Source organism: Pleurodeles waltl, chromosome 2_2 (genome assembly GCF_031143425.1).
Source record: "Pleurodeles waltl isolate 20211129_DDA chromosome 2_2, aPleWal1.hap1.20221129, whole genome shotgun sequence".
Taxonomy (NCBI): Eukaryota; Metazoa; Chordata; class Amphibia; order Caudata; family Salamandridae; genus Pleurodeles; species Pleurodeles waltl.
In genome coordinates, this window is record NC_090439.1 from 662,196,303 (window position 1) to 662,211,237 (window position 14,935).

General features: G+C 41.5%; 1 protein-coding gene across 1 annotated transcript in view; it reads left to right on the top strand.

The window, feature by feature from the left end:
• Positions 1–14,935, top strand: part of UBXN2B (UBX domain protein 2B) — a 344,843-nt gene that overhangs the window by 303,046 nt on the left and 26,862 nt on the right. The window contains exons 7-8 of the mRNA XM_069220223.1: positions 7,277–7,414; positions 13,146–13,307. Coding sequence (XP_069076324.1) covers positions 7,277–7,414; positions 13,146–13,307 — 300 coding nt within the window. The remainder of the gene's footprint in view (positions 1–7,276; positions 7,415–13,145; positions 13,308–14,935) is intronic.

Consider the following 14,935-nt stretch of genomic DNA (forward strand, 5'->3'; position numbering starts at 1 on the left):
TGGCGTGGAGAGGTGTACACTGGAATGGCTTATAGTCAAGTAGTTTATAGTGAAGTGGGTGTATAGTAGAGTGGTGCAAACTAGAACAGCAAATAATAGAGTAGTGTACAGTGCAGTGGCATACAGTGAAGTGGTGTAGACTGGAGTGGCGTACACTGGAATGGGGTATAGTGTAATAACATGCAGTAGATGGGCATCCAATGGAATAGCATAGAATGGAGTGGCATAGCATAGTGTAGCATACAGTGGAGTGGCATGCAGTGGAATAGCATAGAGTGGAGTGACATACAGTGGAATAGCGTACAGGGTAGTGTTGTAGAGTAAAGTGGCATACAGTGGAATAAAGTAGAGTGGAGTATCATAAAGTAGAAAGGTGTAGCGTGAAATAGTGTATAGTAGAGTAGAGTCCAGTAGATTGGTGGACTGTGGAGTGACATAGACTGGAGTGGTGTAAGAGTGTAGAGTGCAGTGTACAGTGGCATTGTGTACAGTGTAATAGCATTCAGTGGAATGGCGTAGAGTACATACAGTAGAGAGACATAGAGTGGGGTGGTGTCGAGTGGAATAGCCCATAGTGGAGTGGATACAATGGTGTGGCGTTTGGACGTATGTGAAATTTAGCCGCAATGTACATTATGGTATGTAGAGTACCCAAAACATCGAATTGCTCTGCCTTGTGTTTCACCAGATTTACCAATCAACTCAGGGCCACACATGGTGGCCTTGCATTGCTTTGATCCAATTATCAAGTTAGGTCTTAGATACATTTTGGCCCATGGTATACCATACTAAATTAGCTTAACTGCAGTACTCAAAATGCGTTATGTCTGCACCATAATGTATAATCCTGCCAAATGTCATGTAAATCCGTTCAGCAGTTTTCAGACTACATCAAATATAATAGTCTATGAAAAGTGAATTGGTGGAAAAACTAGTTTTGGGACCACCCGTTTATGTTTACACCCCCTTAAAAATTCACCACAAAAATTGGCATAATCTCAAAATGTAGAAAAAACAATAGGTCTGGAAAATTCTGTGGTGATTTGTCAAGCGGGTGGAAAGTTATTAGGGAGCAAGAAATGCCTATCTTTAGGAATGCTTACTATAATTACAGAGTGGCAATCAGATTTAGTGTGATTTCTTTCTTTTTATCTTTTGTATTTGTAATGCATTTGTTTATTGGTTTGCATAATCATGTGACCATGTGTCTTTTAAATGTTAATGTAATTCTGAAACTTTAAATATCCATGTTAGTTTAATTTTGATCTCCCTTGCTACTTTTAGTAGGATTGTGCTAAATATGAAGCCCAAAGTGAATGGAAGCCAGTCGTTGTTATAAAAATTAAGATTATTATTTTTTCCTAGCCTATTATCATGTTCTCCATATAGTAGTTTGGGTAGCTCACTGCTAGGCTCACTTCTTTTTCATTTTTTGAATATGACTACATAAGGAAGATGGTTTTTGTTTGGCTTGTTTGGCACAGTTTTAGTCTGTGAGTCAGGGAGCATGCAAAGAAAACGTATGTAGGTTAAGATGTATTCTATTTGCTATGTATTTATTTATAGGTTTTCATTAGCATGTGATCATTAATGGGTCTTTCAGTTGTTCATGTCTTAAATCTGAAACTTTACATATGCAGTCTAGTTTAGTTTTAGTCATCCTTGCTACTGTTATTAGGATTGTGCTACTTATAAAGGCCAAAATGAATGTAAGGGAATCATTGCTATTGTTTAAAAAATGTAGATTTTTTTTATTTTTATATATATGTAAATATTGAAATTGTTCCCAATATAAAGTTCTACTATATAGATGTACTTCCAATGTAATGAGTACAGTTGATGTGGTACACCTTTTCTGTTTAAGCATTGCCTTTCGGGAACAACATAGGTCAAAGATCTGACAGGTCGGATTATTTCATGTCAAGATAGAAACAGAAAAGTTTCCTTTTCCAAAGCTATTCCGATGATCAGAATTATGAAGGTTTGAGTTGTCCAGGCCAGAGGGGGAGCACAAAATGAGAAATGCCCAGTTATACAATACCCTAATTGTGAGAATCATCTACATCAGTCTTCCTGTTCATTCCCTACTGGTCCTATCTCTGCTGCAGTCTAGTGGCTGCGGTTTACATTCTCAAGCAGCCATTCAGGAGAAATTTTCTTGCACTGTTGCTCAAGCAACCAACTGTTGCCCTGAAATGCTACAGTGCCCATTAGTTATGCTCCTTATATTCTTGCTGTTTTTGACATATAGGCTAGCATAGGCTAGTGTATTAGTGGCTTCTATCACTACTTTGACTGCATTGCTGTGGCCCCCCAGCTGTGTGCAGGCCAGCAGAGATTGTGATGCTGACATCGAACACTAGATTCTGAAATCACAAGCTGTAGCAGGTCTAAAAGGTATCTGGAGTGCGCCTATGGTACAGGAAGAGGTAACGTGCTTGGATACTTCTTGTCTAATCCCTTGAACTCTTTGTTTGTATCATCGTTCCATTGGTGGGTATTGTTTCTTACTGAGGCAACAGCTTCTTTGCTGCTCCATGGTTAGCTAGACCACTGGAAAGGACACAGCGTAGACAAAGAAAGGAGGACTGGCTCCTGTCTAAATTAGCCTATAGGGGTCTGTTTGTATGACCTTTAACCTTATCACTGACTGTCCTGGAAGGAAGGTAGTTTCTGGAAAGCGGGAACGCCGCCTCACCACAGGTGTCCTTTGGTGGCCATTCGTCTCTCATTGGACAACAGAACGCCCTTGACCCTGTAGATTGGCTGGATAACTGTCAATCCTCCCAGGGCTAGCAACTACGTAAGGACCATGTGATTGAATTTTTGTCTTTATCTTCATTCCCGCCATCAAGCCTGAGAGTAAAACATTCTAGCTGCTTCAGAGCTGTGAGGCACAGCGAAGACCTTTGTATCTAGGAAAGAGCTGTGAGGCCGAGTGCGGATCTTTGTATGAGAAGTCTCTTGTGGTAGCATGGTCCTGCATGCACCTTTATCCTTTCACAAATACCAGGCCCACAGAAAGATTAACATGCTAGTATGGCTACATGCAATCTAGCACATGAAGATCTCCTCAGTATCTCTCAACCACTGCTCACTACATCTCTATAACTCGACCGGCGTGCAGCGTGAAACAAACAAGATCTGCCCATCATGCGTTTGCTTCACGGGAAGGCTTAGAGAAACCAGCTTAGGAAAATAGTTACACCCTTATTCACCAGTTGCTGCTAATGAAATCACTTCATTTATCTAAGTTTGCTGGCAAATTCAGCACTCCTGTGACCTAATCACACTTTAACTCATCCGTTTTTCCTTAGTTGAAGCAGGATTATTTGGATCCACTCTTGGATGAGCCTTCCTCACCCATCCAAGGAGCCCTGCATGTGGTCACAAATGACTACAGGTAAAAAAGAGTACAAGCCAAGGGTGAGGCACCAATGCGGCATCAGAGGCACATGTAGTCTAGTTCTATTGCATATAAGTGCATTACTTGCCCCACATTTTGTTTTCCGGTTATAAGGAGAATAAACCCCACTTCATCTACATATACACTGTGGTTTGGCTTTACAGAGAACGCATTGTGCCACATGTTGTCGCAACAGTGATCTCTGATGCCAGTTGTCATTTGTAGCCCCTATATGACGACAGTTTGCTGGGGCTGTTAAGCACACTGGCCTCACGCTCATGCCACACCAGGATGGGAAACCAGGGTATTGCACTGTTCTCTTGGGAGCTCAGAAACAAAAACTTCTGCATTTATGTATTTTGTCTTTATTTTAGCAGCTTACCTTGCCTAGCCCTTTCATGACTTAATCGCACATATCTGCATGACAATGGCAATGAGATGAGCTTGAAGGTAGGAAGTTGGTATGAAGTTAAGGCAGACCTCTTCCTCCAGGAATAAACAATTGGGTTACTGCTAAGTGCAGAAAAAAGAAAGGGAATAAGCTCCATCCACAATGGCCATTACTTTCTTTGCACAGACTGGAGGGTAAGGGGCAGGTGAATTTAAAGTGGGGAGATGACAGATGTATATACAGTTACCACCTTTTTTCATATGAGATGTGGGCACCAAGCTTGTTTTTCAATATCAATTTGTAGAAAAATTGGATGTATACCTTTTATTTCCCATTCTGCCTTTATTAGCTTTAATAATCATGCAGGGATTATGTTCATTTCTTGGAAATAATTTAGGTGCGATTTATGCTTGTATTAACAGTTTAAATCTTTTATTACAAGCAATAATAAATACTAGCCTTTGTTGAGGTTCCATGTCTTACTTTATTGTCATTTTCTTAAAAATACCATCCATTTTACTAACAGATTGGCCAGGTGGCACTTAATTGTAAAAATACATCATGGAGGGAAAAACTGGAAGTCAATGGGGCAGAACCAGTCAGACAAAGTATGAAACTGGCAGAGTAAGAGAAGCATCAGGTGTAGAAATTAGTGTATGAGGAGGAGAACCAACTATAACAAGTAATAGACAGAGGAAAAGAGGAAGGAGAGAGAAGGGTGTATATTAGAAGGAAGTGGGCGAGCCAACAAATTAAACAGGGAGAGCAGAGCCAATCCGAGGGTCTTGCTCGTATCTTAGAGCCCGTGGATGAGCTGAGTCCTGAAAAAAGTGCTGTATTAATCAGACAGAAACATCATGTAAATAATGATAGTCTCTTCAAAATTAAAAAAAGTGTTAACATGTGGAAGCTTTTACTTTATAGGGCACAGTATAGCACTGCAGAGAAAAGTATCTGTTAAATGTGATAGTTTTTGTACAACTGGTAGTCTGAACTCATATTTGAAGGCGCTTTCAGACACAAAAAATGAAGGAAAACGTTTTGGCAATCCTGAGTGGAGGGAGGGGGCGGGGCCACAGGAACGCAGCAGCAGGGGCAGAGAAAAAGAAAACAAGGGCACCAGGAGCAGAGGCAGCACCGGCACACTGTGCAGGGGAGCGACCTGCCTGAAGCAGGGCCAAGGGTCGCTCCCCTCACTGTACAGCGACTGCCATATGAGGGGAGGTAGGAGGGAGTGGCAGCAGGGAGGAGGGAGGGGACAGCGAATGGGAGAGCAGGGGGGCGGGCCACAGGGACGCAGCAGCGGGAAGAGGGAAACTGAAGTGGAGGGAGAGGTGGGGCTGTAGGGACGCAGCGGCAGGGGACGAGAAAAAGAAAACAAGAACAAGGGCACCAGGAGCAGAGGCAGCACCGGCACACGGTGCAGGGGAGCGACATGCCTGAAGCAGGGTCAAGGGTCACAGGGGATCGACCTGCCTGAAGCAGGGCACCACAGCTAGTTTTCACTTGAGTCTCACAAAAGCTTCTGATGAGACTGGATTGTTTACACAATTGGTGATGCAGACGTACTGATTTTTCCTGCGAACTAGCAGTGCAACAACAAAATTGCATGTTTCCTGAAGTTAAGAAATGACTGAGATGCTTCAGCAGAGTGGACTTGGGCTGAAGCACTGACAAACTGTAGAAGACCTATCCACTAGTCCCATTAAAGGCCAAGATTGTGATCACAATGAAGCAGAAAACTGCAGTTTCTTGGCAGACCATCCTCTACTCTGCACAAGCTGAGAGAGTTGCTGCAGCAGTGGTTGCACTCCATAAATCCTTAAGCTTGACTGGCACCAGTGATTCAGGAGAAAGCTCAATGGCAATTGGTGGTGACACAGACATGTCAGGAAACTTCCATGCAGATGAGACCAGTGGCTGTTGCTAAGTACCTAGGCAAAACAATATCAGACCATTGCCTGCTCCTCGTTACCTTAGTATGTGATATGTTGCCCATAAGCTTTTCCACATGAAACCTGAGGGCGGCAGAGCTGCAAGATACAGCTTTTGGTGGGACTGTGAGTTAAAGTGGACTATTCTAGATAAAATTAAGAGAAATCAGGGATTGCGCTAACAGACTAGGAAGTGTTAAGTGTTATCATTTGCCACTAATTTTTCATGAAACTAGAATTAGAACTAGAAGTGCCACACTATACTAGCTAAACCTGTTTAGTATGCAGTAAAATACATGTATCATTTCTTCTGCTAAAATTCTCTAAATGACAGGCATAATCTTCAGTTTGTTGGAGGCCCAGCATGCATTACATTTCACTATCTGCCATTTACTGGCCATAAGACGAATTCTAAACCCATTACTACTAGGGTAACTATAACAAGAAGGAGATGTGGCATTAACACCCGAGCTGCTAAATTTGGAACCTGGGAACCTGGTTTGAGTCTCGGCATCGCTTAACATCCTGTGATTCTGGGCAAATCACAATCTCCACTTGCCTACACAAAATGAGTGTGTCCTTGTGTAATATAACTGGTGATCATGCAGAGCATTCTAATGCCTATAGGTTGGGACTGCGCTAAATAAAACTGCAAAACAATATAAGGGGATCCCCCACAGGCTATTTTAAGACCGAGGCTGAATTTGCCTTCCCTCTAGAATTTAAGGTGTCACCCCCTCCAGAAATGTGGGTCTAGTTGCACCACTGCACTGGTCCTGTGCGTGGCCTTAAGAAGGCTGGAGAATAGACCTATTTACCTACACATCAGCAACCATCTAGTAAACTAACTCCTCGATCAGTTAGATGCTTTCTTTAGCTATGTACCTTGCCCCTGCGCTGAATGATGTAAGCCAAGATAGAATGATGTAACGTGTCCTCAAACATGAGGGGATCGATTGTGTCTCCGCTGGCTGGTATGTGAAATTCCTAGTTGCTATTTCTCTCAGCTGCTCTTCATGAGTAGCCTTTCCGTTCACTGATGCATTTCTAACCTATAAACATGCTTTCGCAAACATATACATTCACTATATCACTGTAAATATGTTCAGTAAATACTTTCTTAGTTTTCTTTAATTCTGTTTTGGCCAGACAGTCCCATTCCGTGTGTATGTAGTCATTTTCGCTCCGAAAGACAATTACGTGTAACAGAATGCAATTGCAAATATTATTCAATTATTGTTTGTTTTAATTTATAAAGGGTATTTCATCTAAGCCAAAGTCAATTAACCAAGGTGTTTGAGCCCTACTCAAATATGTCCATCCATTACTTCAATATGTTTTCTTCCCAATCTAGCACATTTCATGTACTTATGATCTGCATACTCTAGACAAAATAGATAATATTTACTCTTTGGCATACATTTTCACAGGCAGCAGCATTTTTAACTCTGATTGTGTTATTTTCTAGAATATCTCACCTTAACTGTTGTTTGAACACATTGTAGTGCATCGCTAAGAAATGTATGACTTTTGTTTTCATAAAAGGGAAATTCCACATGAACTCCGGAGACTGGTCCATCGAGGTCTCGTTCACTTGGATATGGAAGACCATCAGGATCAGGAATATGTGCGACCTAGACTAAGATTTAAAGCATTCAGTGGAGAAGGACAAAAATTAGGAAGGTAACAGTACAAGGATATCATAGTTATTTCTTTTTGTGTTTATGTTCGATTGGGTGCCTGTATCAAGTATATAGATTTATTATCATTCATCATTCTTTAAAACGTTGTTGAATGGAATAATATAGTGGGGCGCCTCATGAAAGTAGTGCAGTGATACAGTGGAGGCATTCAGCTAACCAAGAGTCAAGATGACTAAATTACATTTATTTTTCACTACTGCATATGTATTGATTAATCACTGTTGTTTCAGTGACATATTTATGTGTCTGTCAATGAAAATACCTGCTGTAACCCACAATGACGAGCGTACCAACATATATGGAGGCCTTCAGGTCATTAATTACCAATAACCTCCTTTCCTCTCAAATCTCACCTTCGGGAGCTAATGATCAGTCGCCACCCAGAAGCGTGTACACCTTCAACCTCCAATTCTTTAACACTCAAATTCCCTGCTCAGGTCCTTAAACCTGTTCAGTCGCCACTTCTGAACAGAATCCAGTCCCATCTTTTCCAGAGATCAAATGAGCTCTTCAAAAACACTTTGCCCCCAAAGACCTTAGGTCATGACATGACCATCAGAAGCACAGTCACATAAAGCTTTTCCCTCGGCCGTGTACAATATACATCATAAATCCTGCAAGGCTGTCACTGCACAGCAAATATGCAACCTCCATACAATATAGAATAGACAAATGTAATCTACTGTGAATCCACGTCTCCTTCTTCAACCCTCCATGTGCAATCAATTTGTCCTGCTGTGTTTAGCCCAAAAGCAAATATTTTTGCATTATTTATGATGCTATGTTTATCCTGGGACTTCGGCCAGATTGCATACTATTTAGCCTGAAATGCTGGTGGGTTTTCCCTTGGCAAAACTGGTCACTTGTTCATCCTAAATGGATTTATGGCAAAAGCATAAAAGGAATGAGGTCAACACTGTTTCAGCATTTCTGTGCAAACAAAACAGATTTTGTGACAAAAATATGATCATTTTCCTAAAATAATTCCTATGAACAATTTTGAAAATTGCTTTATTTTGTATAATTTTGTAGGATGTTTATATCTACTGTTGAATTGTTTTTGGGCTGTTCACAAAGGTAAGTAGCCCCCGTAAAGAAGTAAATTTACACTTAAACTTCTTTGTAACTTTACTACTTTTGGCTAGTCACCATTTCTGTGTGTAAAGTTATGATGGAAGTGGAATAATTGTAATTTTTGTCCAAAATTACTCATAAATATGTGAGCGGACATAATGGCATAATTTTTGAAAATTCAAGTAATGGGCGTAATGCAAAGTTCCCAAAATGTTGCAAATTATCCCAGCTAATTTAAATTTCACCCAGGCATAATAAAAGCAGATCAGGAAACGCCAGGGAAACTAGTTGCTATCAAAAGGGGTAAATAAAAAGTATGAGTCCACTGTCCACTGTAAAGATATGCCCCAAAGCCAAGAGGCGTGTCAGAACATGTTCCTGGCTTTGGTGCAAAAGTTCCTGGCCATTCCTACTCTCGGTTTTCACAGTGATGCCAATCTTCCTCACACGTGGATGTCAAATGGCTGGCCGAGGCATAAGAGCTGCTATCAAGGAGTTTATGAGGCCAATTAAATTTCAGAGCTGGTTAGAGACTGTCTCTTAGAGTATCCAGACCTTGCTAACCAAGAACCGGATATCCCAAGAGGTTTCTCCCTGGACCTCTCCAACTGTGCTGAGGACCTGTATGACAGCATCCAAGGACACATATTTAGGGTGGAAAGGATTGGACTGCACAATAGAGTTGTGGGGTCAGAGGCAGAAGTGTCCCTTTGCTCTACTTCTTCTGGGCGGGCACTGGGAGGAGGAGATGATGCATGGGCAGGGGTGCAGCTGGAGGCCAAGATGGAATTAATCAATCAATTATAGCAGTGGTTCCCAACCTTTTGATTTCTGTGGACCCCCACTTTATCAATACTGGAATCCGGGCACCTCCACTGAATCATTATTGAAATACGGAGACCCCCTACTGAATCATTACTGAAAGCAGGGGACCTAATCTGTTAAAATTATCAATTTTTCGAAGCAGTCGCGGACCCCCTGGGGAGGCTTCACGGACGCCCAGGGGTCCTTGGACCAAAGGTTGGGAACCACTGAATTATAGCATTTGTAAGGTGCAGCACTATCACCCCTAAAGGTATCTTGGCAGTGAGGGTGCTGTGCCTTTGTCGAAAAGCCACGTCTCAAAACTCTTTCTGAAGCTCGCACAGGAGGGTGCATTTCAGAGGTGGATGGGATGGCTGTTCCAGGATGTGGCTGATGTTTAGGAGAAGGAGCGGCCTCCGCTGAGACTGCAATGGATGCAGGGTGTGTGTGCGAGGTTTAATGAGGCAGAGCGAAGTTGTCTTAGTTGTCTTGCTGGGATGTAGAAGCTCAGTCGATTGTTGATGTAGGATGGCCGAAGGTTGTGGAGAGCCTTGTAATGGAGTGTGAGGATTTTGAATTGGCATCTCTTCTGGACAGTAAACCAGTGTAGGTTGCTGAGGTGTGGGGTGATGCTTAAGCACTTGGGGTGGTTGAGGATGAGTCTGACTCTGGTGTTATGTAGAGTCTGGAGTCTTTTAAGAAGTTGAGAGGGCACTCCGACGTAGAGAGCATTGCCATAGTTGAGGTGGCTGGTGACCAGGACGTGCTTGACTGTCTTTCTGGTGTAGATAGAGATCCATTTGAAGGTTCGGCAGAGCATACAGAAGATGTAGAAGCAGGAGGTGGCAACTGAGTTTACTTGTTGATTCATGGATAGTTGGCAGTCGAATATGATGCCGAGGTTTCATGCATGGTATGATGGGGAGGACGTTGGTCTGACTTCTACTGGCCACCAGCTGTTGTCCCAAACTGAGGTGTTCTTCCTGAAGATCAGGACTTCCGTTTTGTCAGTGTTTAGTTTGAGGCAGCTGTTTTTCACCCATGTTGCTACGTTGGTCATGGCATTGAAGAAGTTGGCTTTGTGGGGTTTCGTGAGTGAGAGGACTAGTTGAGTGGCATAGGAGACTATACTGAGTCTGTAGGATCTGATGATGTCTGCATGGGGGGTCATGTTAATGTTGAACAGGGTTGGGCTGAAGGAGGATCCTTGGGGTACACCACAGGTGAACCTCAGAAATTAAGTAGGTGCTGAATGCAGTCCCAGATGGTCTATATACCTGCTCTTTGGACCCTACAGGCTGGTCTTGCTCAAGGCCAAGAAGAGACCCAAGATCTAACTCCTCCTGGCTGTTTGTGTCCAAATCCACAGCCCCAACCATCCAGGCCCCAGTTGTCTCTTCATTCTCCACCTGGAGTCCCTAGGCAGCAGATCTTGTTAGTCTCCTGGTAGGCATACTAACCCTGCTGATGGTGGGTTCCCTCTTCTCACTAGTGGTGTCAAGTGTTCGTCACCAGGACAACAGGATCTATGTTTTTTCTTCTGGTCCTGCTGTAATCTTCCTTGGCCAGCATGGTCCGCTGCAAAAGAAATACATATATATGTGTGTATATATATATATATATATATATATATATATATATATATAACTTTAGCTAAAATATATAATTTTTCCATTGGACAAGTACTGACTTTATAGAGTAATTAACAAATGTGCCACTATCTAGTCTGCTTTCATTCTCAATTGTTAGTAAAAAGAAAAAAAACACTTGAACAATCACAAAATAGCTGAGGAATGAGCCATTCAAAGGAGGAAAAGAGGTTGTAAGAGCTTATTTCTGTGAACAATTCAGTTTAACGTGTTGAAAATGTAGGTCTTCATCAGGTTCCATTCTTTGATTTTCTGAGTATAAAGAATTTTGTAAACATGGCTACACAGTATTATAAAGGAACTTGAGCTGATATGTTTTTAGTATCAAATGTTCCACACTTTATTAATTAATTGTTTGAGCTTGGAAGGTGAAAGCTAACAGTTATACGGTTGTTAGGTAATACTGTAAAGGTACAGTGTCAGCATCACATAAAATATCATTGGCAAAATAGAAATTTTATGGATTTCAGCTGAATATTTGGGGTTTTATCTTTTATGCTGAGAAAATATGTTATACAGTTTTCCGTTATGTCAAGTTCAAATGATTAGACAGTCCTAATTAAACAAACATTAAACATGCATGTTAATAACGTTTAACATTAAAACTTTTCAAACCATAAAAAATGTGCTTAATCTAACATGGAAGGTTAAAAGAAAGGCCACAGTGAACTCAAAACAGAACACCACTGCCCAAACACATGTGCACTTAAGTGGGTAATACTAATATAGACATATTGTCTCTCTGCTGCTCAAATTTAGCTGCTGAGCATGGAGGGTTGGTCTCGCCGCATTCATGACTCTCCAGTACAGTGGTGTTATGGAGTTGTGCCAGGAATGTGGGTGGGAGAAGCCCCTAATCTCCAGGGCTGTAATTCGGGCCCAGCAACAAAGGTACTCCCAGCACTAGTGGCATAGCTTCCCCAGCCAGGAGTAACTGCTCATTGTATTGTAACACAACCCAATATCTTTCAAAATTTGTGCCCTTGCTGCATTGCTCAGTTAGGACTTTGAACCGCCATACAGTTAAGGGTACTTGTCAGTGATCCAGAGGCTGATGGTGTATTATTCAGCTTTTTAGAATGGGAGGGAGGGTTATCAAGCCCCTCATCCATATTAGGGGAACTATTACAATGAGCAGTAGGATGGAGGAGGATGGTTTTGTGAAGATAGGATGGAGCTGATTTATAACAAAATGGCTGACTTCTTCTTATAAGTCATTTCCTAATTGTTTCGGTATGTGCAGATCTCCGACCCAACTGCAAAGCTTCCACCCTGTGAGACTCAAGAGACTCTGCACTGATAGCGGAGGATCTGTATACGGGAGGGAGACACCATGCATTACAAAAAAAAAACTTTAAAAGTGTAGTTTGTGAATATCAAAAAGCTAACTCTTAAGTAGTAAGTATTGCCCATTTCCTAGCCACTTCCTCTGTCACTCCCGCAATTGCTATAAACAATTATACTTATGTGTGCTCAGACTCTGCAGTCGGGTGGAGACCTTCACACACAAAAAGATAGGCTGAGCAGGGGTGGAAACTCTACACTTAAGTTTGTGAATAACATGTTGTACTACTTGTGTAGTACTATTGCAGTACCTCTAAACATACTACAAAATTGAGTTTGTGAATAGAACTCTTTATCAATATTTAAAACATTTACAAAGAGTTTGAATCCCCATCTTTTTATTTGAATTGTTGTAATATAAGGATTTTACCAGTAGTCTTGTAAATGCCTCATAACTACATTTGTAATTTTAAATAGGTAAGATTTAGAAAACATTGCTACTATGTGTTGGTATCTACATAGCAGTGAAAAAGCACTTCGCTGGGTGTCCATTTAATTGTCAATGCTTTTCCCTAAAAAATATTTGCAAAGACACAGTTTGATAAATATAAGAAATTAGCCACCAAAATAGAATGCTACTTATAATTATAGCAAAACGTTAATTTTAACAGACATATTGGCAAAAATCCAAATGAAATTCAAAGCCCAAAAGAAATTCAGTATGGTGTCAATCGGTACTGTGATGTTTTGATTTCCTGCTGAGTCAATCAGTTCTTTGTTTAAATGTATTCCTTAATTGTGTATTTGAACAACTTCTGAAAATATTTTTGAAAAATATTGTTGTAAATTCAACTCTCTCTTGTGCTAATGTTGCATTGTTTTATATAATTTTTATTTTAGTCTTACTCCTGAAATAGTTAGTACGCCTTCCTCACCAGAAGAAGAGAGAAAAGTGTATTGTAATACAGGGGTTGTAGTGGATGTGTTTGAACCAACAACAAAAATTCAAATAAGGCTGGCAGACGGAAGTCGTTTGATTCAAAGATTTAATCTTACTCACAGGTAAGATTGTTGGGGTTCGAGGTCTTGTTAATACACTCCGCAAGGCACATGCCACAGTATTTTGATGTTGTCTGAGGAGAAATGGGAGGATTGAGCTACTGTTTTGAAAAACATAATCTTACCTAAATTTGTTTGATATTCTGGTATTCTCACCAGTGCATGTCTATCAGAAGTGTTTCTCCGTGCGTTACAAAGGAGGTGTTTGTGTGCTGGGATTTATGCAAAATGTTACTTTTGAAATATGCAATATAGGGGTACAATCACTCTGAGGTCAAGTCACTGTGTAAAAACATAGATCCTCCTGGCTTACTGCAGTCGCTGTCCTACATCGGTCTGATGTTTTTTCTATGTTGAGCTATTCTTTGGCAGGATGGCACAGTGTTAGTTTTGGCTGCAGACACAAAGTGCTCCAAGATCAAAACCTTCTAGCTCTGCTCTTAAGTCTTTTTCACCTTGTTCTACATCTTACATTTTGGTTCGTAATAATGGGAGAGGGTGCTTCTTTGAGTAACTGTAGCATTTGGGCTGAAATCATTCTCCGATTCTGCTGCAATGGAAGCTCCTCCTTGGGATTCTCTGGGGGTCGTCTGCATCAGCACCAAGCGTTCAGGCAATTCAGGGGCACTGGACAGCACAGAATGACGTCTTGCCTTGATTTCAGTATGAGGTCCACTGTGAGGGCCAATATGGTAGTCCAGGAAACCCCTTAAAACTGAGTAGTTCTGGCTTCTACCCTTGAACTGTCTCTCCTCCTACAGGATCAGGGACTCTCCTTTTGTTTCTCAGGTGGCAGGCAGTTTGGCTGCTAAATGTTAGGCAGACCTTCAGCTTCTAAAACAAGCTGTGCAGACATTAATGATATCCCCTCACCTCTTTGTGTATGGCTGTCCATCAGACCTCAGCATTGGTCACACAGCAATCCTTTGAATACTCTGCAGAGTACTTACTTCCTGGATCATGAAGAACTTAGAACTAGAACACAGTGGTGGGGTTTGGGGCCCACATTCATTAACACTTTTTTGGCATGGGTATGTGGGTCCACTGCCTAAGGTTCAGAACCAGTGGTTCAATTCAAATCTCATTCTGGCTGCACCTCATACTAGCCTTTGAGAAAGGTGATGGCTCTCACAGCAGTTAGAAATTATGCTGTCTTTAAACAGAAATATACAAAGCGAGGGCTCATTGAAGTGTGAGATCCTTGCACTGAGCTGTCATCAGCCTTACTGAAGCAGTAATAAAGGACAAACCAAATAGCAGGCCCTGCCTAGAAACATCCTCACTTGAACAACAGAAAGTTCAGTCCTAATCCTCACCTCTACCATCTACTAAATGGCAATGCTGAGGAAGATCTAAACAAAGTCCTCATTAAGTTTCTGCAGGTAGCCTTTTTCCTCTGTCACTTTAGTGTCTGGTTCTCCCCACTGCAGCCACAGGAATTCAGGCTATTCACTGCCACTGTCTGGGGAAGCTATCCCCATTCTCCCTTCTTTTTATGCCATGCTAATCCAGGGGCATGAAGAATTGATCTAACTTGACCCAGTACTCAGACTTATAACAGGGATAGGTCTAGGCCCCCAGGTAGAGGCTAGTTAAGTGTGATGCCAGGACAAAAATAAAAGTAAGTATAC